Here is a 25,070-nt window from a genome sequence, read left to right as displayed (position 1 = left end):
ACAGCGCGGTGGTAATGTCTTGTGGGGGTTCTCACTACGACATTTTCAGCGGCATCGCATCTGAACAAAACAACGCGAACTGCAATGTGAATGGAGCGAGAAACTTGTTCCCTGGGAAGAGAACCTACTTCTCCTGTGCAGGAAAGCAAGCTCACTCAATCATTCAGTTGCCATGATTCATTTGAAGCCCGCTCAAACACACTCAAATAGTCACACACGTATGATTACAGGCGTGTATAATATGTACATACAGCTTTAGGGCGCACTCTGAAGTGTGTCAATACTGAGCATCCCAAAACCTCTCCCAAGCGATGTTGGTCTTAAGGTTGCGACGACTCTAATGATAGCGTAGGTAATGCAGTAGGGGACACGTGCGTATTGTGTCTGTGAGGGCAACACACATATATCAACTGGAATTGAGAACTATCCCCACCCCGTGACATCGGGCGACCAGCTGGTCGCACAACGCTTCTACGAAAACGCGCGACCAGCCAACCTTTGTTACACTGTCCGGCTTCCGTTGAGACTGGCCCCTCAGATTCGAGGAAAAGAACTCCGTGGTCACGGCACGCCGATGCGGTGGTGGTGGTGGTGATGGTGAAAGGGCTCGCCGTTGTCGGCCTCACAGATGTAGGCAACGTCACGACTGACGCCCTGGGGGAATGTGTGTCCTGGGCCGACTTCTAAGGGAACTGTGCCGACATATGTCTGAAAGCGTCTGAGGAAAAACCCAGGAAAAACCCCAGACATCACAGCCGGCCCCGGGATTCGAACCTGGGTACCTCCCAGTCTCGATCCGATGCGAAGTCACCACGATACCAATACCAAACGCATGGCGGCCAGCCAATTTCTATCCCCTTGTTCAAGGGAAACGTTCGATTGAAGAAGCACAACATTGCGAGGCGACGATGACGCCAGACGACCTGATATCGGAAATGGTCATCTACTATACAGAGCGCAACGACAGAGCACTCTACACCGGCCGCACCGAAAACAAGTACGGCAAGGACGACCGCGAAGTCATGCTCGTCAAGCAAGAACTACCTGGTCCACCTCAGGATGTTCGGATCTGGGTCGTATGATGCCGCTCTGCAAGTGTCACGTGGAGCACGTCTTATACACTCTAAGAAAAAAGGATGTAAAAGGGTGGTAAAAAGAAATTATCGTATATCCAAATTGCTACAAAAAGGCGTACGCCCCGTCGCTCACCGAATCCGAAGCGGTAACCCTATCATTCGTGGCAATGGTTGGCGGACAACCCGAGAGTGAGGTAGGTAGTAGAAGTTTGCAACCTTTTAGGCACAACATATGTGACAACTATTACCTCCTAAAAGATGTAACTATTCCACCTTTTTTTCAAAAAGTCTAGCGGTAACACTCAAATATCAAAGTACATCGTCCAGCATTGGAGGCGCCATGGCACGGCGCACCGCCTACGAGAACTGGAAGTAACAGGTTCCAGGAACTCTGCCATGATACGGGAACTGCTGCCCGGGACAACGTACGTGCTCAACATGATCGCAGAGAACGCCCTAGGACGCGGAGAACCCTCCAGAACGGTTGTTTTTCACATAGGCGAACGAGGGCCCTTGTAGACATCCTCGTTGAAATGAAAAGATCATAACATTTGTCTCACGGAAGGCACCTCTCCAGGAACTTTGGAACGGCAACCTGTAGGGCTACTGCATAGGTTATCGTCACCGAGATTCGGAACTCCCATTCTCCTACCGCCGTGTGGAAGCGTCCAATAACGTCAGCCACAAGCACCCCCTTAGTGGACTCAGAGGGACACTGAGTATGCTTTTATAATCAATACCTGCAACAGCGCGTGAGCCGAACCAGCCCCGGAGGAGAAGATTGCGAAAACGATGGATGGTGATGTTCCCGAGGCTCCGAAATTGTTTGTGACAGCAGTCGCGGCCGGTACCTTGTCATTAAAATGGGCCATGAAGTCCAGCAGTGAACTCACAGAGGTTAATATCTACTACCGTCAAGAAGGAGGGCCGTCCCTTAAGAACCCCATCGTTAAGACTGCCGACACGCACACGGACACCGACCTTTACAGTGGCTCCGCATATATCAAGTGACAGCAGTGACGGACGACACCACCTTGCCATTAAAATGAGTCATGAAGCCCAGCATTGATCTCACAGGATATAACATCCACTGCAGTCAAGAAGGAGGGACGTGGCTGGAGCTCACACGGTCACCAACGTTTACAGTGGCTTCATATATCAACTGTATGTGGCGGCCTTCAATGTGCTTGGTCGCGGAGACCCGAGCTCCATACTCATGGAGCAATAGAACGAATAGCTGCGAGACGTTTGCAAGCCAATGCTGAAGGGGAAGCTCCGCTGTACTTGAATATGGCATTAATGATGCCAGCGGGCGCAGTGTATGCTTGGCTGTGCTTGTCATCCTGGTGAGTGCTTGTATTTCCGTCAAGAAACTCAAGCAGACGTCAATGTCTGTGCCTGAGACTCGCTATACGATTCATCCGCTTCCCCAATTTTCACAGACTTGCACCTCCACGCCCGGGAATGTAGGAATTCGGAGAAGACAACGAAACGCTCAGGTTTTCCGTCTCGGATTCCCGGTGCCTGCGTGCGTGCTTTCGTTCTCCCTTTTTCGGCCGCCCGGTTCCGTCTTATTGTTTCTCCTCGCTCATCCTGGTCACAGAGTGAACCTCTTACATTCCTCGCGCAACAAGAGTCTAAGCAGAATTGGTTTCTAGGGGAACACTGAGGTCACTCTGTATCACCATTATTTCACCTCTTTCGTTGATTTGCAATTTCTACCCTGCCACACGGGCACCAAAAATGACATTAAGTATAGGCCCGGTTTCACCAACTCTGGTTAACTTTGAACAGAGATCATGGGTGGCTAAAATTTGAAGTTCACACTCTATCCTTTTTTTTTCCTTTTTTTTTTCTTTTTTTGTTTACAAGCGTGAGTGGATGACGTGATTAATATGTTTCAGTGACAGTAACTCCCTTTAGCGAAGCGGAGTTAAGCGCTAAATTCAAGTTAAGGGACAGTTGATCTCGGTTCAAATGTTAATCGGCGTTGGTGAAACCGGGCCTTAGTCCTTAGTGAGTGAAGTTATGTTGTCATTCGTGCGGTGCCACACGTACACTTTTAATGGCGTTTGCCTTAATGCCATTTTCCGCTTACTGGGTTCGCCGCAACTCATTCGCCCATGAAACGCTCGCCTCCATCGTTAGCGCAGGGTAACAATTTTAGTTTGCATAATACCACTTTGTACTGTACTACACAATGTGATTTGACACATCTTTCCAGGAAAGAAGTCCCAAGTTGTTAGAAATTTTCACCGACAACCGCAAAAGAACTTGAGGATGGCGCCGTATTAGTTGCTTTCGATTTGGTACCGGTGGGCAAATGCATTAACTGACGGTGTCATTCACAATACATTAAAACTGCTCTGCCCATTTGATATTATTATGTTCGAGAATATGACGTGCATTTTCAAAATGTTTAACTAGGATGGATCTTTTGAAATAGCATTTATATTTTACCGAGTGAGTGGGCCGGCATCGACGCGTGTGGCACGGGCCTTACGACGTGTGGCTTACAAAATGACGTGTGGCACAGGCTTCATAAATAATGCCACTAGACACCTGAATATCATGAGACGATAATGACATTTTCGTGGCAACGTCGCTAAGGTATAAAAGACAGGTCGGCCGTGTCCAATGGTGAAGTGAATATGAAGTGAAAGGTATGGCATCTGCTCAGGGCTTACATTGCCTGGTATACCGCAGCGTACGGTAAGACGTTGACAGTGGATGTCCTACCCGTCTATGGACGGCTTTCCAAAGGATTCACCTATTACATGTATTAGCGCACTACTCCCGGGATTTATCTCAGGCACGCTTGAACCAGTTTTCCAGTAGCTTTCATCAGGTGGGTGACGGGTGCGATACAATGAACCTCATAGTATGTCGCGCGCAAATTCAACGGCTGCGGCTTACGTGCTACCTGTCTGCCTACTTTAACTTCCTGGCAGTAATGTGGAAAATAGCAGCAAAATGACTGGAGCTGTTTTCTTCTGTTTGCTTGAAAGCATTAGGGAATAGCAAGCCTACACCGTGGCTAACCTTTCCCTTTCCTTCTTCTTACTTTGCATTAAACATATTCCCCCCCCCCCCCCATAGTGGGGAACGTATTGAGCGAAGAGCCTTCGTCGGTGAAAGAACACGTCATTAATAAGAGTGTTCACCTCATTTGTTACGGTACTTTATGCTCTGGTTTCTCAATGTGATAGCTTAGCCCTTATGTTCTGGCTTTCTTTTATCCCCAAGTTCAGGAAGCATGAACACGTGCCTAGTGCTAGAACAGCCGGTTGAACCAGACAACAACAACAACAACAATAAATGATGACGATGAGATGGGGTGTTTCACCGCGGTGGTACGGTACCCTACCCCATTGCACGTGGAACATTATGTGAAGATGATGAAGGAAGGATGAAAACACAAAAAGAACTAAAGCGTCTGGAACAATCCAGTCGACGAAAGGAAGTCCATGAACAGGTGAAGAACCCGACGATGTCGCACAGAATCTTCATAGGGGCCAATGAGTGCAGCTAATGTGAGCGGCCCCTTGCTGATACGGGCAAGCTCATCACACAGAATCCGCCTTAGCGGGCAGTAGAGTGAACATTCCATAAGAATGTGCTGAGCGGTTGCCACGACACCCCAGGTGGAACAGAGGTCCGTGTCACAGCATCTGATCATGCACTTGAATTGCGGGGTGAAAGCCACATTGAGCCGGAGTCTGCGCAGGAGGGAGGTAAAATGGCGTAATAGACGGGCAGGGAAAGAAAACGACAAATTTGGGTCTACAGAATGCATGAGAGATTGAGCCGTGATGTCCCGGCGCCATTGCTGCAGAGCCAAGGGTTGAAACCATGCAGTTAGTAGGGCCCTTCTGTCACCTATCGACAGCACAATGGGCACGGCTGTCGGGGACTCGTGGGCAGTCGCGGCTACTCTGTCAGCCTCGTCATTGCCTCCTAGACCGCAGTGACCTGGAATCCACTGCAGGGATATGTGATGACCTTCATGGTTTAACCAGGCTGGTTACCATCTCCGCTGTTTATCAAATGTAAGGAGACCCGTGGTGTAACCCGTGGAGATTTGTACTTCTCTCAGAGAACACTCGAAGCACTGCCGACTGAATACGCTTCGTCGAAGCTATGACGACGCTCTTTTTTTATATTCGGTTTCATTTGGGTTTTGTAGGATCCCTTAGTACAAATACCTTCACGTGGCATTAGACAGAGGCATGACGTGGTCCTGGCACGTAGAAACAATAGCCATCAAGAGCAGCGGTTTTGCAAATGCTCTACGTTGCATTGCTGGATTGTCGTGGTGCCCTTCATGCGCTGACTTCCGTCACGTGCACACAGCGTTCATCCTATGCACATTGCGGGACAGCCTGCGGGCTCAACGTATCCGGTGTATCCGTGAGCTTCTTAATATTCAGGCCCGAAGCCTACGCGTCTGTTTGGGAGTTCCCAGAACGACAGAGACCTACTCTGTCCTGGCAAAGGCACGCGAAATGCCGGCAGGCGTCCTACCAGATGTGGAAACACTCCGGAGTTATGCGCAGTACCTCACACACCACCCCTACCATTATTTTCGGCTTATCGATGTTGATTGCCCGGACTTTAGCTTTGGTATTGCTGATGACCGCCTGAAACTGTGCCTCCCCACCTCACCATCAGTGCGTTTCTATGCCCCGCCAATGTGGACTCTTCGGAGGCCTCCTGTATGTGACCACATTCATGGTCCTCTGAAGAAAAACTCTGTACTTCCCGTTGTTGCTCATCAACAAACGCTGGAGCACCTCAGTTCACCTTAGTCTCAACGACTCCCTGTGCACACCGATGGATCAGTGTCTCAAGGCGGATCAACAGCAGTCTTTTATATCCCACATGAAAACCTTCAAGTGGCGCAGAAACTCCCCTACAAAACGTCATCTACCGACTCCGAGCTCTTCACTATACTGACCTCGTAGAACCACATTGCGGGATCAGCGCCTGGCGCGTGAACTGTTTTCACGGATAGTAAGGCGGCGCTAGAAGTTCTGGCAAATTATTATACTAGAAGAATCGGTGGTCTATGATAGGTGGTGTATGGTAGGTGGTATGGTAGGTGGTGGTCACCATGGTAGTCGCAACATACAACCGACTTCAATCCCCGGGTCATAACCTGTGTTTCCAATGGGTACCCAGTCACACCGGCCTGCACGGAAAACCCGCGCAGACACCTTAGCACGTCGGGCATGTCGGGACGTCATCTTCAATAAATGTTCACTACCACTTTTAGCCTCAGCTTGTCGGTTACAAGTACGCCGAATCCGCCACGGCGGCACTCGGCAGTTTCAAGAGGACGCTGTCCGATTGAACGACCATCTCCGATCCATCGACCCGTCGGTGCATTTCGTTGCCACACACCACTGCTCGCGTCGAAAAGCGCCCATTCTACAGCGACTACGACTTAATATCGCCAGGACACCTCTGATCCTCTATAAAATGGGTCTTCTCTACTCGCCCAGATGTTCCACTTGCGCTGTTGAAGCTGATATTCCACGTCTTCTCCTCGACTCTCCCAGATTCTACCCCAGTCCAGCCACGCTCAGACGACGTCTACTCGAGCTGCGACACACAGCGGTGCACAGACTTTTCTCTGACCACTCTGCTCGGCCCAGTACGACATCCTACACAGCGGTCTGTGACCAAAGCAGTTTTGAGATTCCTGACCGACACAGGTCTCATGAACAGCGTGTGAACTCAAGTCATGCCATCTCATTCTTCAGTGCCCCACCCTCACCATCAACGCATTAACCTCATCTTTTTTCTTCTTCTAATGTCATCTCTTTCTTTAATTTATCTCATCCTTCCTTCACCGTTTATTACTTTGTCCCTCATTTCCTAATTCTTTTCCTTTCTTTTTATTCATTTTATTCGTCTTTTATTTAGTTTTCTTTTCTCTTTTCGGAATAGCAAGCCGACGTCCCGTCTGGCTGACCTTTCCTCCATTTTTTTCTTTGTTCTAACAAATATACCCCCCTCCCCTTGTGTAGCGATAGCTTCCAGAATAAAACGCCTCTTTCCGCGGTCCTCTATGGAAGCATCACCTGTGGTTACTGGGAAGTCCACTGAACGGCTCGCGGACGGCAAACAAATGCAAGTATTTGGTCGAGCTTTCACATTATTGTCATCTGTTACCAGAGTTCTCTTGTACTTGGACACAAAAGTACGCCCTTCTTTTCACGCACGATCGCGGATGTGTCACCAACATAACAACAAAGAAATGATGACAATGACGTGGTGCGTTTTACCACTAAATATAGATACCACAACAAAGGACGTAAAGTGTGTCCCTTCTATGCTGCGCGCAATACAAACAGCTGCCAGAGAGGCAACGCTATTGAAGGCCTACGAGCAACATTTCGCGACGTAAAAGCCGAAGTGCTTTATAGTCTATAGATCGTGTTCGCTACTGGTGTGCATTAAGGACGCAACAAAGAATTGCTTTCTCTAACTTCCCTTCAAAGTTTATTTGCTGTTTCGCTATCTCCTAAAAAATGATGATGTATCGCTCTCTGTTTATGTCCTTACCCACAAGGCTGCTTTGTAAGAGCCAACACATTACCTACAGTCCATTGGCAGAAGGGTGGACTACGTCATCCGATGATATATATCTGTGGCGGCCCGTGCATTACGATGAAGACGTGCCTCTGCTGTCGCGCGCCCACTACGCCAGCCAGCCAGTTCTACCGGCACCGCCCTAACGTGAGGCCACGAGCATCTGTCCACTGCGACATTCCATCACCGCCGATCACGACTCATGTAGACAGACACCATGTCCTCTGCATTTGGTGACCCGACGAAAGAACACTATGTTCGGCGTAATTCGGCTCAGTACCATCCCGAATTTTCGCAAGACCATATTCGAAGTCATCACTGCAGATCCGGTGCATCGTTTTTCCGAGGAACCGCTAGGCGACGACGCCAACGCAACCACTTAACGCGTTTTATCTGAACGCACGCTCAGCGTCATGGTTCGCCCATCTCGCTGCTCACTTCACCATAGTTACACACTCTGCGTCACGCCCCCACACTCCTCGCGATGGCACTCTTCCGGGTTCCACCAGCACCTTCCTGAGCGTCACACTCGCAAAGTGGTCACGCTACACCGCTGGCGACTGCACAGCACCATCCGCACAACCATGCCAGCCCCCAAAACCGTGCCCGCCTTGCCTTGCCATCGGACTTCGATACAAGATGCTGGCAGTTCATCCAGTTGTGGTAAAGAGCTACCGGGACCAACGTTCCACCGAGGACCCGCACGGAGGGTACAGTGAGGTCTGCTAACGGCCTCCCCGTGTTTAACGATGGTCCTCCCCGGCACTCTCCTCGCGGGAACACTACGACCGAGCGCATCGCTCACGAATCGGTCGCGGTACTGTCGCCACTTCACTAGATCACTTCGGCCCTTCAACCCGCCCAGCGGTCGTCGGCACCACTGATTCCGCTGCCACTCTCCGATCAGCACCTCAAATTCAAGCACAAGACGCCAAGCCCAGCCGTCCCTCTTCCACGTGTCGCCCCTCTCTCTCCTCCCCGCGTACCGACGCGGACATCAACCGCAAGCTCTGTGCCGCTCCGCGTCTGGGGCCGGGACGGTGGGGGGGAGTGATGTGCGGTCCGTGAATGACGGTGAAGAGATAGCCAGTTCTACCGGCACCGTCCTAGCGTGAGGCTATACGAACATGACATTCCGTAATCGCCGGTGAGGACTCATGTAAGGGAACACCATCTCCTCTATATATCGAGGCGGGAGGACTCTGTTCCTCATCGAGTGCTCCTTGAAGGGGTTGTGGCACTTTGATTGATTTGGTTCATTACATCACGCACACATTGTATTGCACACTAGAGTACTGAGGAAAAAATCTATTATTTTTCTACGTGTCGAACTTGGCCAGATATAAACCCTTGAACGCACGTACCCGTCAAGCCATTCCCATCGTAAGCACGTGACCTCTCTCGCGCTTCCTCACTGGCGGAGACACCTGGTGGTGCTGGCGGCGAGATCTGCACTAGGGGGCGCCACTGTGCCGCCTCTTGGTGGGGATCCTGGTTTCTGTTTTGTTTTTGTGACTTACAGTAAAAACTATCTTATTGGAATAAATGCGACTTACTTGGAACGCATATGTCGTTTTCATCATGCATTATCAGGAAAGATCAACGCTGGGCAGCCTCTTACACGGGTAATGCCTTGATACGCAATGCAATGCGCGAATACTGCACGGTAATATCACCCCCACGATACCGTTCGTTCAGTCGACACCAGGGGATGACTCCCAAACTTCTCGGCGCCAATAACTCCATTTGCTGTAAAACTTGGAATGCAGATAATTGCATTTTATACTTATCCGTAATAACTTGACACGAAGCGTCGCAACCGCTTTACTATTGACGGACTCCATCGATTCTGTTTAAAGTGTGCCAGCTGGACACCCCGATCTGTTACATATGCGATGTATAAGCCAACACCCTATCCCTTCTTGTCATGTGCCAGCGATACAAGACATTCAGTGACGCACTCCGGCATCGCATAACTCTCCTTGGATATACATAATAACCTCTCCCTTCGCGATAAATAATGTTGTCTAACGCAGTAATAATTGTCTTCTCCTACGGCAAACACCTTCGTGGTGTAGGTTGAACGCTATTCAGAAGGGTGTTCTGTGCAAAGAGCCCCATTTTAAACGGGTTATTCTTCAGAAAACACCATCAGGGAATGCTGCTGCTGCTGCTTCAGACGGGTGCTTTGCATATATCTTTTTCAGGGCTGTTATTACGAAGGTGGAATAGGCTCTTTTGATTCAACCAGAAGCGTTACAAAAGGGTAATTTATTTACAAAAGAAATAAAAATAACTCTCCGTTTACGCGTTGAAGGTTGTGGAAAATGCTGTACGCTTATTTTCTTAGTCGTCTGCTTTTTCTTCTTCTTCTTTTTTTATGCTGTAGCAAGTCGACCATTATTTGACTATTTCCTCTCTCATAATTAAAATATTCGTAACCGCTCCCCGTCGGCTCGTCGGACTGCACATAACGTACAAAGTACGAAGCACTAAGCAGTCCTGCTCCGTGAGCGTTGCCAACAGGACAGGATATGTACAGGAAGAGAAACACAAAGAAAAGGACCCCCAGGTGTCGGGGGCACTTACCACTTTTTCGCCGAGGTTCGTCACGATACAATGCAAGTAAACGGTCTGTCCTTGTTGCGCGGTGACGTCAGTCGGTGTACTATTGTCGAAGGAAGGCTGTTCAATCTCCGGGAAGAGAGGCCGGCCAGCAACCAGCTCCACCGACCGCCGCCACCGCCAGACGTTAGCTTCCACAGCTGCGAAGAGGAAAGCACAGTCATTGTCATTAGCGTGATCACCTCATATTCCCAAAACTGAAAATACGCAATGAGGATAGGGCTTTGATTGATGTTTGCGTTTCACAAATTTTGTGTGCTCATTGTGTGCGTGTTTTTCACTCTGGTGCTTTTAATCAAGTGATTTTACCAATGGTGATGATGATCGATGGTTGTAACCCTCCTACACTGTTGCTTTTGGTGCCAAGTTTTGTGGAGGTGTTTTCATCCACTCCGTTTCAAAGTGTATAGATTTGTGTAGTTTCTCTTTCTTTTCTGAATAACGCGTCCTGGAGTAGCCAGTCCCGAGTGGCTCGGGACTAACATCTCCATTTTTTCTTTTACAAATCAATCAATCAATCGATGGTTGTAAATTGGTGATGACACTGATGGTACCAGTAGCCGCATTGTGACACTCAAAGTGTAAATATGCCTTATGTCTGCTACTACCTGCTGATGACCATAAATAGCGTTCAGTCACAAACGTAGCCCTCGGCATTACACACTTACTCTTAACTGTAATTCAAAATTCTGTCATTATTCCTTCATTTGTCCATAGGCAGGGCTACAGCAGGTCAATGGTCAATTTGTTAGTGCTGCTTAGTGCTCCTGTTAACTGACCGTTGTGGCGTTTCACCATCGAAGCTCTTATTGGACATTGTATATCACACCAACTGGACCCTCGTGCTTTCATTTTGATAGCACCTAGCTTATTTGTTGTCGGTTACCATCCCATAAATGCAGAGTATATTCGTTCGACGAGAAGTGAGACACACATCTCTTCGTGACGTTTCGCATATCTAAGCATGTAACCGTGTATTCACACGAGCGTGTTTTCTGACGGCGCAGCGACTGAAGGAGCGAGAGGGGTAAATGATAAGGCGCTGAGGCTACGCCCTTTTGGAACACCTACACAGATAGTGTGTAGCCGGATTACGTGGCCGGGGATTACGTTCGCGCTGCGGTTGAACGTTGCAGCATTAATTTTGTGTGCACGGCGCTTGGTACACAATGGACGAAAGAAAGCGAAAATTTGTGGCTCTTGCTTTTCTCATTGACGATAGTGAATGCTGACACGAAAAGAAGCGGTTAAAGAAGCTATGGACGAATGAATGGTTGCTGAGGAAAGAGTACGGTCTGCAAAATAGCTTTCTACGGGAGCTACGACACGAGGACCCATTTGTCTACCGCAAGGTTTTGAGCATCGACGCGGCCACTTTTAAATACATTCTGCTCCGCATAGCAAAGCGCAAAAGGAGAGTATAGAGGCCAATATGCGGGACAGTATACTAGCCAGTGATCGTCTGCAACAGGTTCGTTCGAATTATGTGCGCCTAAACATGCCTCTAAATGCATAAAACGTTCGTATATAAGAGTGAGCGGGAAAGAGTGTAGGAGAGAGTACTGTGAAAGCTGTGCGTCGTCGTTTTTTACCGTGACTCCGCAGCAGTCTGACGGGGTGTTGAGTGTGGTGTAAAGCAGAGACGGCTGTGGCGTAAAGGTCGCACCTTTCGAACACAGTAAAAACAGCTTCACCGCATAGCAGGTTCTGCGCCAATCATTGCCGTGAATGATAGGGCTCTCACTTCTGATTGGAGGACAGAGTGGAGCGTACACCTTTTTGTGTCAATTGTGTGTGTGTCTCTGGTGGTCCCTCTGCTGTACGTTCCGCTAAAGCAAGAAACCTTGCCTTCTTTCTGCAGAAGGGAGGTCTTGCTCAACGGCCCATCTAATACTTTGCTCTCCCCGACGAACTCATGCACCCTCAACGCATCTCCACCCTTCATCCTCTATCCTCCATCCGTCTTGCTTTTTTTTTTTCCGGCTAGCTTTGGTGGCTTCCAATTCCTGCGTTTCATTGGCCCCATTGCTTTAGACGTTGGACAGGCCATGTTTTTGTGTCTACTACTCATTCCGGTGGCATAGCGAGGCAGAGTTCACACCCACTCAAACAACCCTTATGATCTGTTTCTTTTCTTTTTCTCTTTTTTTGGTGGAGGTACGTTACCGTCCCATACATACATATAAAATTATGGAACAAAACGAAATTCACGAATTGGCACTTTTTGCATATCGCGTTATATAGGAAGCTCTCCTAGTGACTAATTATGAAATAATGTCATGACAAAGCGAGACGCCATCACGTAAGTGTTGCATCTTCAGCACTATAGCTTTGTCCAGGGGTTACTCTAAAGCGCTGTGGCAGTTCTCAAACTGTGTGGCCGCGATGAATGGGAAACTCATAAGAATAGTGAAACCGCGGAAAACTGACTCCCTTTATTACAACTGATCGTTTTCGCTGGTGCTTGTCAGAACACGATGTATGCACACAGTGGCCTCCCGTGAATGCGCTGCATGACGTGATGATGACCCCGGGGAGCTGCCATGTAGGCTTGTGTAATGACAGCCCTAAAATATTATACAATTACATGATTAATTTATGATGCCAGACAACTATGAATATGCGTGACCCCACAGTGGCCGGCTTGGGGATAAAATTTTGCACCCCTTTGTCTTACCCGGCGTGCGATACTGCTCACACATTTCTTGTTTTTAAACCAAACTGCTAGCGTCCTGAGCCGATACCTTTTGGTTTGGAACGCGAATGCTGCCAACTCGTTATGATTAATTAACAGCAACTGATACAACGACTACGCCGTGAATATGGGGACCCAAAAAGTGTTTTGATGTACACATCTACCGTTGCTTTGACATCCGGGTGTCTCTTTTCCATTTCAAGAGCGATCTTTTCCCACATGGCATGTTTCCTCGGTACATTTCGGTTTTGCTCATCGGCGAGCTTCCACAAGATCGGATGTTGCTCTACCTGGTGTAATAGATAAAAAAATAATAGAGCTTGTAACATTGGCAACAGAGGGTGGCTTTCTTTTTCGCTCCGTCCTCCTCCTGCGCGTCAGTCGTCAGATTCTGTGCCCCGCGAACAAACTATCCGTGTGCTTCTTTCTGACGGACGGAGCTGCTGAGCGCAGTGATGTTGCACAAGGCTCTTTGATATCTCGCCAAAAATACAATAAAAACGAGCGTGCTTCATAGATTCTGCTGTGCGATAAGCTCCGCCCGCGACCGAATGGTTGGATGGTTGCGTTATAATGCTGCTACCTCCTTCTCCTCCTTCAGTCGCTGCGCAGTCAGAAAAGGCGCTCGTGTGAATACACGGTAAAGGTCGCAAGACGTATGTCGTTTCCCCAGGAAATCAGCATCATTGAACGCAGTAAGCGCAACCATGTTAGCTGTGGAGCTAAGTATCTTGCGGTGTGGGGCCATCATTTGGCAAGCATTGCAATTGATTGCGTCAATTGTCTGGACGGTCCACGAAAACGATGAACCATGTAGTCTAAGGAAGCACGTTAGATAGCATTTAAATAATCGCAACACTATCACCATGCACGCAAACAGTTACGGCATATTTGAAGCAGCTTTATTTGCAGACCAGCAGACAACAGCGAAGCATCTGGAGATCTCAATTAATCACCATTGAACACGTTTGTCTAACCACAGCAAGTTTAAACTGTATATGGACAATACCACTCCATCGTTAGCTGATAAGGTCATGTCACATCGTCGTAGCATCACACTGATCCATTCATTTATTTCGTTCAGATATCAGCGTCATAAATGATACTCTAGCAAAGCTTGTTCTTCCCCACAAAGAATATATCTATCTTCTATATTCATGCTGCTTCTAATCTGTATTCATGCTGAGCAGTAACATAAACCCCTCTGACGCGTTCTAAAAACAGAACTACAGCAGATGACACGTCAGGAACAGAACTACAGCAGATGACACGTCAGGAACAGAACTTCAGTACATGACACGCTTAGGGCACCAGCAACAACTACACTCTTAAAAATGAACTTCACCGCATAGCACGCTCATAGCCAACCACCATCTCGAATGATATCGTTATCTGCCCCGATTTGTTGAAAACGGGGGGCGTACGCCTTTTTTGTGACACTTATGCTGTTCATAATTGTCACAAAAAGGCGTCCGCCCCCCGTTTTCAACAAATCAGGGCAGGTAACGATATCATTCGAGATGATGGTTGGTTAGAAGCGTGGTATGCGGTGAAGTTCATTTTTAAGAGTGTAGCATTCAAAACGATATTGTTTTGTCTCCCGATTTGCTGCGGCATTCCGTGTTCTTGCGGAGTCAGATATGTTAAAATATAATTCTGAGTGCTGGATATTCATGGGCGTCCTATGCGGTGGACTACGATTTAAGCGCAACAACTACAACTATGCATGAGTGACAATGAGATGAGGTGATCCACCGGAACAATTGCGGTACTACACCTCAGTGCATGTGGGTTAATATATGAGTGTGTTGACGATGAAAAAGATGAGGCATACACACTCGCACACACACACAACACACGCAAATGAGATATGGCACAAGGGGGTGCGTCTCAACTGATGGGGATAGTAGTTCATCCGGTCGGCCACCGGAGATGAAATGCTGTGAAGATCAGAACCCCGCATTCAAGGCAACAGCTTTGAAGTCAGAGGAGTTCAAGCAGGCTAGTAGACGTCAGGAACAGATAGAATGAGTGCAGGCATTCACGGTGCTGCAGAGGGTTAGGGCATTTAAGTGCGTTATTGTGATAAATCAGTTCGCTTTCCTGTGATACTAAAGAAAAAAAAAACATATTTTTTTCTGTTTTACACAAGTGTTGTGTTACTTCACGTTACAAGATGAATGTTCCCTAGCTGTTGAGTTTTTTTCTGCTCTTCTAGTGATCCGTTCTCTCCCCAGATACATAACTACCTTTCTTTGTATCTGTGTCTCTGCTCTTTCTCCCTGTCAAGATGTACCAAGCAACTCATGCGCTGTCTCCCTTCTATCGTACATAACTACGTCTGTCTACGCGAAATAAACATACAATGTGCTATCTGTGCACACCGCATGCGTTGATACGTTGAAGTCAGTAACCACGGCCAGAATAATATTATAATTGCGTTAGAATCATCTTTATTTTGCTTTGTACTTATTTTTCATTACACCTAGTTCGCTCGCTGTTAAAAGCGCTCCAGTAAAAATAGCGCACCCGAAAGCCCGAAAAAAAAAAAAGTAATTGCCACGCGTTTAAGCACAGTTCGGTACACAAACAGCTTTTGTTGCCGCAAGCCGAAACTCGAGAGCTTGTATAATGGGCGCATGCAGTAATGTCAACAAGTTTGTTTTCTCCCACAGTGTTTCTGTCTGCGTTGCACCTACACTGCTGTAGATAGCAGTGTGTATTCATGCTGTCCGATCTTTGATGCGAAAACATTCCAAAACGCCGCAATGCATTCGACGTTTCTGCTTTCCTTCCAATTCGACCTTTCGCTTAACTGTGCTCCAAGCCTATGGTCTTTGATTTTTTACCTCTTTGACCTTTCGCTTAACTATGTTCCATGCCTCTATTCTTTCACCTTTTACCCCTTTGACCTTTCGCTTAGCTATGTTCCGTGCCTCTATTCTTTTACCTTTTACTTCTTTGACCTTTCGCTTAACTATGTTCCATGCCTCTATTCTTTCACCTTTTACCCCTTTGACCTTTCGCTTTGCTATGTTCCATGCCTCTATTATTTTACCTTTTACTTCTTTGACCTTTCGCTTAGTTATGTTCCATGCCTCTATTCTTACACCTTTTACCTCTTTGACCTTTCGCTTAACTATGTTCCATGCCTCTATTCTTTCACCTTTCACCCCTTTGACCTTTCGCTTAACTATGTTCCATGCCTATATTCTTACACCTTTCACCCCTTTGACCTTTCGCTTAACTATGTTCCATGCCTCTATTCTTTCACCTTTCACCCCTTTGACCTTTCGCTTAACTATGTTCCATGCCTATATTCTTGCGGAGTGCGCGATTATATTCAAGAGTGGAGCGCGGGGGATAACACCGACGGAATCCGCAGCCGCATGGAAGCAGCGCACGCAAGCTACGCGACCGCGTCTGCAACTGCACTAGGGAGTAGCAAGCATGTAGTAGAATGGAGTAGCAAGCCAGCCTTGACTTGGCTAACCTCTCACACAGCCCACACTAAAGAAAAAAAAAAGCTGCGCTAGTTGAAATAGGTATACACGTGTCCGCGCGGATATTGAATATTTTACCGCACACGATCGCTGCTTGTCTAGGGAAAAACCTACATGCCGGAAATGTCGTGCTACAAACGTCTTTACTTTTCAGCGCACGAACGGCTCAGAGACATTATCTCATTTCACAGTTGCCCAATAATAGCAATTAAATGGGCACGGAGGGCACTTGGAACATTAGGAACTGCCACGCAGAATAATTCCTTCGGGAAGCGCGAATTTCACTGCGCGCTCACAGTTATGGCTTCACCCAGGGGACGTTCAGCAGTGACACTAAAGGCTCATTCACACATGCGTTTCAAAAAGCGGCGCCGCCGAGAGGGGCCTGTCACACATAGCCGAGCCGCTATCCTGAAAACGCGCTTCGTTCTTGTTGCTACGTCAAGATCGTACCGACACTTCCAGCTCTCTTCCTCAAAACTTACATTGTGAAGCGTGTTCTCCATTTTATAATTATCGTGAAGCGTTTCTGCTGGAATCATCAATCGTTGGAACGACAAACGCGACACAATAGCAGAGAAAGAACGGCAGAAAAAGCGAGACACATGTTTACCTACCGACGACCAAAACACGGTTACACACAAGTCGTATTTATTTTCGTCGATTCCGCTGTTTGCGCAAATTCCCAGCTCATCGTTGACAGCTCAGACACCAAACAGCTATTGGTGACAAGGACACGCGGTAGCACCAAACACATACACATGCACAAGTGACAAAAGATCCCAGCGCGGTATCGGGAGGCCCGCCATTGCCCGCCGGCGCCAAAAGGAAGCCACCTCACCCCTCCGAGCGCTCCGATTGGCTGGATGAAAACCGTTCGCGTTTCTGCCCTCCGAAGCTACAGCACGGAGCGGTTCTCGAAAAGCGGCTGGAAACGCTCCGCGGCTCGCGTTTCGCGGAGCCGCGAACGCGAAACGCGTTCAAAAAACGCATGTGTGAATCCAGCTTAATACTCACTTTTGCGAATCAAATGCGTATGACAACGCATATCGTAGAGGCGCGCTGTTTTAGCCGCGTTCATCCGCGCGGATTTACCGTTTTAAGCGGTAACCGGAAACCGGAAGGGAAACCGTTTTAATGCTATCCGCGGTTAAAGCCGCACTCGCGCACATCTCTAATTGTATTATCTATGGATGCAATAGTTATGCCTGAAACTTTTTTCTTTCGTGTTAGCGCTGCGAAGCAACTGTGACTATGACTGGCGTACACACGTGGACAGATGGAGAGAGGACAACAGGAAGGAGTGGGGGACAGGGGGTTAGTATGCGTTCTGGGCCGACTTCAGGGGGAACTGTGCCGACGTTCTTTTGGAATGTCTGCCGAAAAACGCAGGGAACGCTCCAGACAAGACAGTCTGTGCTGGGATTCCAATCCGCGTCACCGCCTAGTCTCGGCGTGGAAAGTGGTCATTCTAACCACTATGCCACGGGGGCTGGTATGCTTGAAACTGACAGATAGTGTTGCGGTAAAGCCTATGTCGAAATTAGTGCTCATCACACTTTTTGAATGGGCTTTATTCGAAACGTACGCGTAGTTGTACATATGTTCAACGTGCAGCCAAAGAGCCTCTGCTAATTTTCTTCACTTGAAACGATACGTAGGTTATTTGGGAATCACAATAGGAGTCCTTGCACGCATCTGTCCATTTCTACACGTTGCTCCTCCCTATTCTTCAGTCTGTATCGCATAGATATGAATAGAGATAGGCGCGCAGATAACACATGTTTGCATGAAGCCTTTATTTAATAATAATAATAATTGGGTTTTTACGTCGCGAGACAACTGAGATCATGAGCGACGCCACAGCGGTCGGTCTGTGGATTGCTTTTGCCCACCTGAGGGTTCTTTAACGTGCAATGAAAGCTCATTACACGGCACCCCGTATTTAACGTCCCTCGCGGAAGACGGCGTGTCTAAGCAACTTGTACCCTGCCACCAAGTTGCTGGCGTCCTCGGCCGGGTTGCCTTTATTTAACCAACTATAGTAACAGCTTGGAACGAGAGAAACCCCGAATTAGTTGCAGGGCTCTAACATGGCAGAAAAGAGAAATTTTTAAATCGATTATTGATAACCTGTAATGCGTAAAATGCTCGCTCGGTTAATTAGATATGATTGCACGAGCTTGCTTGTGTATTCAGCGGAAAGAGGGCGTGCTGAAAGAAATGATTCCGTGTACGGCTTGCTAAGAAAGATTGGAACCTTAAATTAACGGTGGACGGCTCAATTGTGGCGCATATTTTTTTAGTTCTTTTGGTTTAATTAAAAGCGTGACAGTCTTCATTGAAAGCGTACAGATTAATTTGTAACATACAATAGCTCCAAAAAGGTATCGATAACACTCTGATGTTTAAAATGTTGGCAAGAATAATTAAGCACCACGCTCGAAGAAGTGAGAAAAAGTTAATGCATCATCGTTATCGTTACTAATGCGCTGCCGTCCATTTTTCTTTCTTTTTTGTTTTTGGCGTTAATTAAAAGCGTAACCGATAGAAGTAACGATGCGGGATGGCTGGTTAGTTTGCTGGTGGATAAAAGTATAATGGTAGTAAGTAAAATATAAAGAGATATCATGTTGGTCGTTTCCTTACGCCCAGGATAGATTAGATTAGATAGATAAATAGAAACGATTAAATTACATGAATTCAAATTACGAAGAAATACTCGAAGCCTCCCTTGAAAATAGTAATAGAGAAGTATTAACTCTTAGGTTAACCTTACACTAAATTAGGTTAGAGGAGACATGAATAGTGTGGAGTTGCTACTCTCTACAAATTCTAAAGTTGGCCAGGACTGGCTGCTCCAGTACTTGCTGTCAGGGAAAATATGCAATGGCGGGGAAAAACTAAACCAGAGAAAAACGTCTAGAACAACAACCCGCCCGGATTTATCCGAGACCTGCACCCTTAAAGCATAACTTCACCGAACAACGCTCGCGTACAGTCAACCGTCACCCAGAATGACATCTTCCCCTCCCATGATTGGTTGGAAACGGGAGGCCTACGACTTTTTGTGACAGTTATGCCGACATGTTAAGTGTCACAAAAAGGAGTACGTTCCGCGCTTTCCACAAATCAAGTGCGATAATGGTATCATTCTCTGCAATGGTAGGGTTTCGACTGTTATATCGTCAAGATCTGTTTTAAGAGTGTTTCTGAGAAATACGGTGACTAACAAATACCAACAGTAGGTCATATAAGTAAACAGTAAAATAATAAGTTTTGCGTTGCTTGCTTTCACTACGACGGTAACTATTCAGAATAGAAATGAGTTTGGAAGGAAGACAGAGATAATCGTGTGTTAGAGAACCGAAAATCTAAAAAAAAGTCTTAAAAATTGCAATTTGCGCCCTTTATTAGTTTCAGTACAGTCTCATCTGCACAGCGTTTTTCTTTTCTTTATTTATTTTTACTTATTATCGATCCTTCGACACTGAACCATGGTGGGTATATCACATCATATAATAAGCATAATTTTGCTTTCTATTAGTTGGCCAGCCTTGGCTTCGAGGACATGCAAGCACATCAGACTACGTCTTATGCAAATAGACCCAGAAGAATAAGTGGGATGTCTGTTAATAAGAAGGGTGTGGTTTTTACTCATCAGTTAGTCAGTGAGGAAGATGCAGAGCTTCGTCTGCTTGTGCGCAACAGCTACGAAATAACAGATCACCTTGGGTTGCTTGTCGAACGATTGTGAGAAAGGTGATGTGGAACAAGCGTCGGATATCCCTCGCCACAAAGGGGGCGGCGAGCCGACGTTCAAACTATTGTTGCATTAAGAACGCTCCGCAGGCAATAAATAAATACATAAAAATAAAAATAGAATAAAAACTAAACGCGCTAAAGTGACATGTATGCTACTAGTAAATATATGTATGTCACGTGATAAATTCTTGTCACTTAAAAGCGTTACCTGCAGATATCAAAAGTCACGTTGGTGAGCACGCAAGTCCTGTAGTCCTGTTTGTTGTATGTTGTGCTTCGGGTGTTCGGGTGTGTGTGTTGTTGTTACCGTTAATAAATTTTCCTATTACAAAGTCCTGTGCCTCATAAATTATAAGAGACAACGTAAGGCATCCAGCCAGATTCACAGCCCGTGTGCAACAGGGGCAGTCTTCCCCGTTGCCCTCACTTTCTGACGCCCCTGACTTTGCAATGATATCGTTGAGACACATTTTAAAATCGCATATTTTCTCCTCTGCGGAACGACACTCTGCAGTAAACGGCGATTAAAGATTTTGATTCGCTTTGTCCAGTTAAGAAAATTACTTTGGGTTCCATTTCTCATTTGCTTTCCGTTTCCGCTACTGGTGGTGACATGGCCGTTTTGGTTTCTTCTTCCGTTAGTGAAGTGTATCGCGATGTTTCTCTTCGTTCACTGCGACAAATTGGCGTGCTTTTCTTTTCTGCCTTCGTGCTCTGTTTTTGTTTCAGGTACTACTCCTGAAATTAGAGATCGATACGCCTTGCGTCCAGCCTTCGTGCCAGTGTCTGGGACGATACGCTTTCCTTTTTCCGCTGTTGGCCTCATTTCTCCCGGGGAGGCTTGTGTTGGGAACGTGTGAGTTAGGTCCGCTGGTCATTTATTATTATGACAGGAATAAGAGCAAAAATTGTGATTATTAAAGGGACCGTCGCATGGGCCCCGGTCGATCACGAAACTACGACAATAACGCCGAAAATCCGGCGCGAAATTAGTGGAGTATAGTTTCGTTGCAATCTGATGTGATGCACCGCAGGAGCAGGCGCAGGACGTTGAGAACATGCCGTAATTTCCTCTCTGGAGATCGGAGAAAACGTCACACGGACAAGTCCACTCAGGGAACGCCCTCTGGGGACCGGTGGGATGCGGGCGGCCGGGTGTCTGCAATGGGGGGATATCTGTGATCGGCTTGCGGAATGCCGGACTGTCGTTTCTGGGTTAGCACTACATGCTCGTAGAGCCAGAACCGTGAAGGCTATAGTTCCCACTTGCGGGGGAGCGATTGCAGGTCCGCGCCGCCGGCTATCCTCGCGCAACTGGCACGAGATGGTGTGGCTCGCATCCCCCCCCCCCAACCTGTGTTCTCGTCAGGAGACGGGAATCCGCGGGACGTTGCATGTCTTCGGCTACAGGCTACCGAGCACACACATCGGCGCTGCGATTTCGGTACCACCCTCTCTTAAACCCGCGCGCATCATGGACGAGGTATTGCTGACTGTGAACACGTTCCTCCTTGCAATACCGCTCACACTAAGGAAAGGGAGACGTGATGCCGTGACGCATCAGCAGAGCAGTGTAGTCGTGGCACTTACCTGTCAACTGGAACTCATTTCCGATTATTCTCCGCCGGTTTTATTTTAAGGTAGTATGCTTGAACTTGGGATGACCCTTATCATAAAGAAAGGAATATTCCCGAACACGTTCAATAAAAAATGATATTCTCGTCGCCACACGCCATGTTGATACCACGATGGAGTATAACGATTTATTGCCGCGCTCCCCGTGTGCTTGTCATGCTGCCGGAAGTATACAACATGGCGTCACATCCTTCTCTGTTCTCATTGGCCACCCGCTGTGCGAGTAGTCGCCCATTGCACGACTGCCTCCGCGGGAGGGAAACCTACCCGGCGAGGCGAGTTCAAGGGCGTCCTTCAAGGAGCCGCGCGTTAGCTCTCCCGTGTTCCACGTGACGTACCGCGTCAGAATTCACACTCGTAAGCGAAAATCGGCGTATTTACAAAGGACTTTCCATTTAGTATATTACTATGCGAAAGTGAAGCAGACGAGCTCTGAGACAATCGCCTGCGCTGCGCTCCCCTTCGTGTGCCTGGCTTACGTCATCTTGATGTTCCTACCATTGGAGCTTCCTTAGTTGTAGAGGCAATGCGAACCTTTAAAGGAGGTAAGAACTGCCATCTGCAGCTATTTAGTTACACGTGTCATAGGAGAAACATTGTTCTTCTACGATTCGTAATTCTTTTTACAAGTTCTTGTTCAATACTTCTCCTTCATAGCGTGTGCAGCGTTAATACAAATACGCACTCTTTTCGGATACGGGCAAGTAGACGTATCGCCATCCAGATACATCTATCGTTGTTACGTCATCTGAAGAATTGTAGCACCCAATCAGACGCCAACGTGGAGGTACACATAACATCGTCTGCTATACACTCTTAAAAATGAACTTCACCACATTGCACGCTCCTGGCCAACCATCATCCCGAACGACAACGTTCGAGCCCGATTTGTTTAAAACGGGAGGCGGAGCCTACTTTGTGCAACTATGCCGTACATAATAAGTACATAAATGGCTCCGCCTCCGAGGTAACCGCGATCGCATTGGTTGGATACGGACCTATTTGATTCATCTACACAAAAGGTGTCACAGCCAACAAATTAAAATCGCCGTTTGGTGCAGACACAGTCGGCGGGCTAGCTTGGAAGAGTTCATAGCTCCTTTAAAACTCGTTCATTTAATATGCAAGCTATTTTTGGAAGGTAAATTTCGCCAAGTAAACTGTGAAACTGTACTTACTGTGTACCAGACATTAATGTATCGGTCTCATACACATGTTTCCGGATGCGATAGTCTCTTTAACTACGCTCATTACCACCTGCAATAATCAGGAGAACGAACGAAGTTCCGGATTCAAAAAAGCGATCGCATTTGTGAATGTACTAACGCATCAAGAAATTGATCTCTCATTAGCTAACTCAGAGCCACAATTTTCTTGTGACGGGTCCAATCATCGCCAGAATCCGACGCAATCATTTATCGGGCGATCCGAAATCGTAGAGACACTGCGTGCCACTATGTCATGGAGCAGTGGAGAGATGCTCAAGAGCTGGAAACAAATCTCAGATGTTCAACCATTCTTCCATGGAACCTGGAAGTTGCATTTGAAAAGTTTTAAAACGCATGACACTTCATAGACAAGCATGATGTTGTTCCATCATGTTTTCCCTAAAGAGATGGCAGGCTTTCAACGGCATCGCAACTCAATCGATTCCGTTCATGATCTCATCGCTACTGTTCGTTACGTAGGCAATAGTCATGGCAGTATTCCTGCACGACGAGTGAGCATGTGACACTGCCCACGTGGTGCAAGTTGGTGTCTCCAGCAGAATATCCCTGTTGGCGACTTTTTGCGACAGAAGATAATGTTTGTTCGTGTCCCAGAAGGTGTCTCCCCGAGGATCGACGGTGGCATTGCACCCCGAGACTGGGAGGGTGACCCGTGTGAAATCGACCCAGGATCATCACATCGATCCCCCAACGATCCCCCTAGGAACATGTCGCCACACCGGCAGGCATATCTCTCGGATACAGCACGCTGCCAGCACCATCACCGAAGGTCGTGTTTCCTCGTGGGATTCCACGGGGAAGCGTGCTAAATCTAATCCTGTTTGACCTTGTAATGGTAGGCCTGAAGACCCGCATTGCTCCCACGGTCAATGTCTCTACATATGCCGATGACGTCTTCTTCTGGATTGTTAAGAAATCAAGGCCAGCATTCAGTGTCGTCTTCGACAGCCGCGGGATATAATTAGGCGGTATTTTCAGGAAGTCTGCATGGATGTATCACTTGACACAACAGCTGCGCTTGTCTGTACTCGCAACGTCTGAATGTAGCCTTCACTCCCCAATTCAAGTACCGGATCGGATACTGTGACATCAGCCTATGCTCCAAATGTGGCGTCGTAGCGAGCATTGAGCACGTCCTAACAGCCAGTGGAGGAGAGTTCAAGTGTTGTACTTGCACATAACTTCATTTTCATATCTCACATCTCATGTTTTGCGTGTAATGGGGTAGTGTACTGCTCTCCAGCGATGAATCACCCCAGGCCATGGTTATGATCTATTTGTTGTTGTTGTTGTACTCGCAAGCATATGCAAAGATCTTTTTCGTGCTGATACGGCGCTCAAGCACGCTAAATGTCATGGCATTTCGGGGTTATCTTGGATGGCGACTTATCCTGGAAGAAACAGGCAGCTTATCTAGACACCATGGCTTAGAGTACATCTCTGTCATCCATCATCTTGCTTGTGAGAAGTGTCTTGGCAGCTGAGAGCCATGTGAATGCGGATGGTGATATCCGCAGCACACGAAATCCCCATAACAATCCCACGGCGGAGGAAGGGTCTTCGTCAATACTTGGGTCTCATACCCTATCATCAAAGCACCCGCTGAGAGCAAAAGCCTGCTGGCGGAAGCAGAGCAATGCATACAAAGGCATCGGGAAGTGAAGCTCGAGGTTCCTCCATTCACAATAAAGCCAACAGTGCGCATCATTCCTAAGCGGTCCCTTCGATTGCCACCGTTTTCCTTTTCCATTCTGGTCTCAAGGTGAAAAGGAACCAAGTGCAAACATCAGTTCTGTCATAGGCACAAAATCGGAAGACAGCGAGGCCCCGCTAGTCGCTGACGGCCGGTAATGAAAAAGTCAGGATGACGTCCCCATCACATATGTTGATGAATAAAGATACGGAACACCAGGCGTGTTATCAAAGGCAAGAAAGACGTTTATTA

General features: G+C 47.5%; 2 protein-coding genes across 2 annotated transcripts in view; one reads left to right on the top strand and one right to left on the bottom strand.

The window, feature by feature from the left end:
• Positions 1-25,070, bottom strand: part of LOC135388763 (zwei Ig domain protein zig-8-like) — a 240,217-nt gene that overhangs the window by 93,295 nt on the left and 121,852 nt on the right. Inside the window, exon 2 of the mRNA XM_064618540.1 lies at positions 10,263-10,438. Coding sequence (XP_064474610.1) covers positions 10,263-10,438 — 176 coding nt within the window. The remainder of the gene's footprint in view (positions 1-10,262; positions 10,439-25,070) is intronic.
• On the top strand, positions 909-8,402 carry LOC135387693 (cell adhesion molecule Dscam1-like). The gene is given in 9 exon segments (XM_064616792.1): positions 909-1,138; positions 1,370-1,587; positions 1,590-1,613; positions 1,616-1,777; positions 1,780-2,041; positions 2,184-2,299; positions 2,302-2,393; positions 2,396-2,466; positions 8,183-8,402. Coding segments are annotated over 9 exon segments (1,395 nt in total).

This window comes from Ornithodoros turicata, chromosome 3 (genome assembly GCF_037126465.1).
Source record: "Ornithodoros turicata isolate Travis chromosome 3, ASM3712646v1, whole genome shotgun sequence".
NCBI lineage: Eukaryota > Metazoa > Arthropoda > Arachnida > Ixodida > Argasidae > Ornithodoros > Ornithodoros turicata.
The sequence above is the reverse complement of the archived record's forward strand: the minus strand, read 5'-3'. Positions and strand labels throughout refer to the sequence as shown.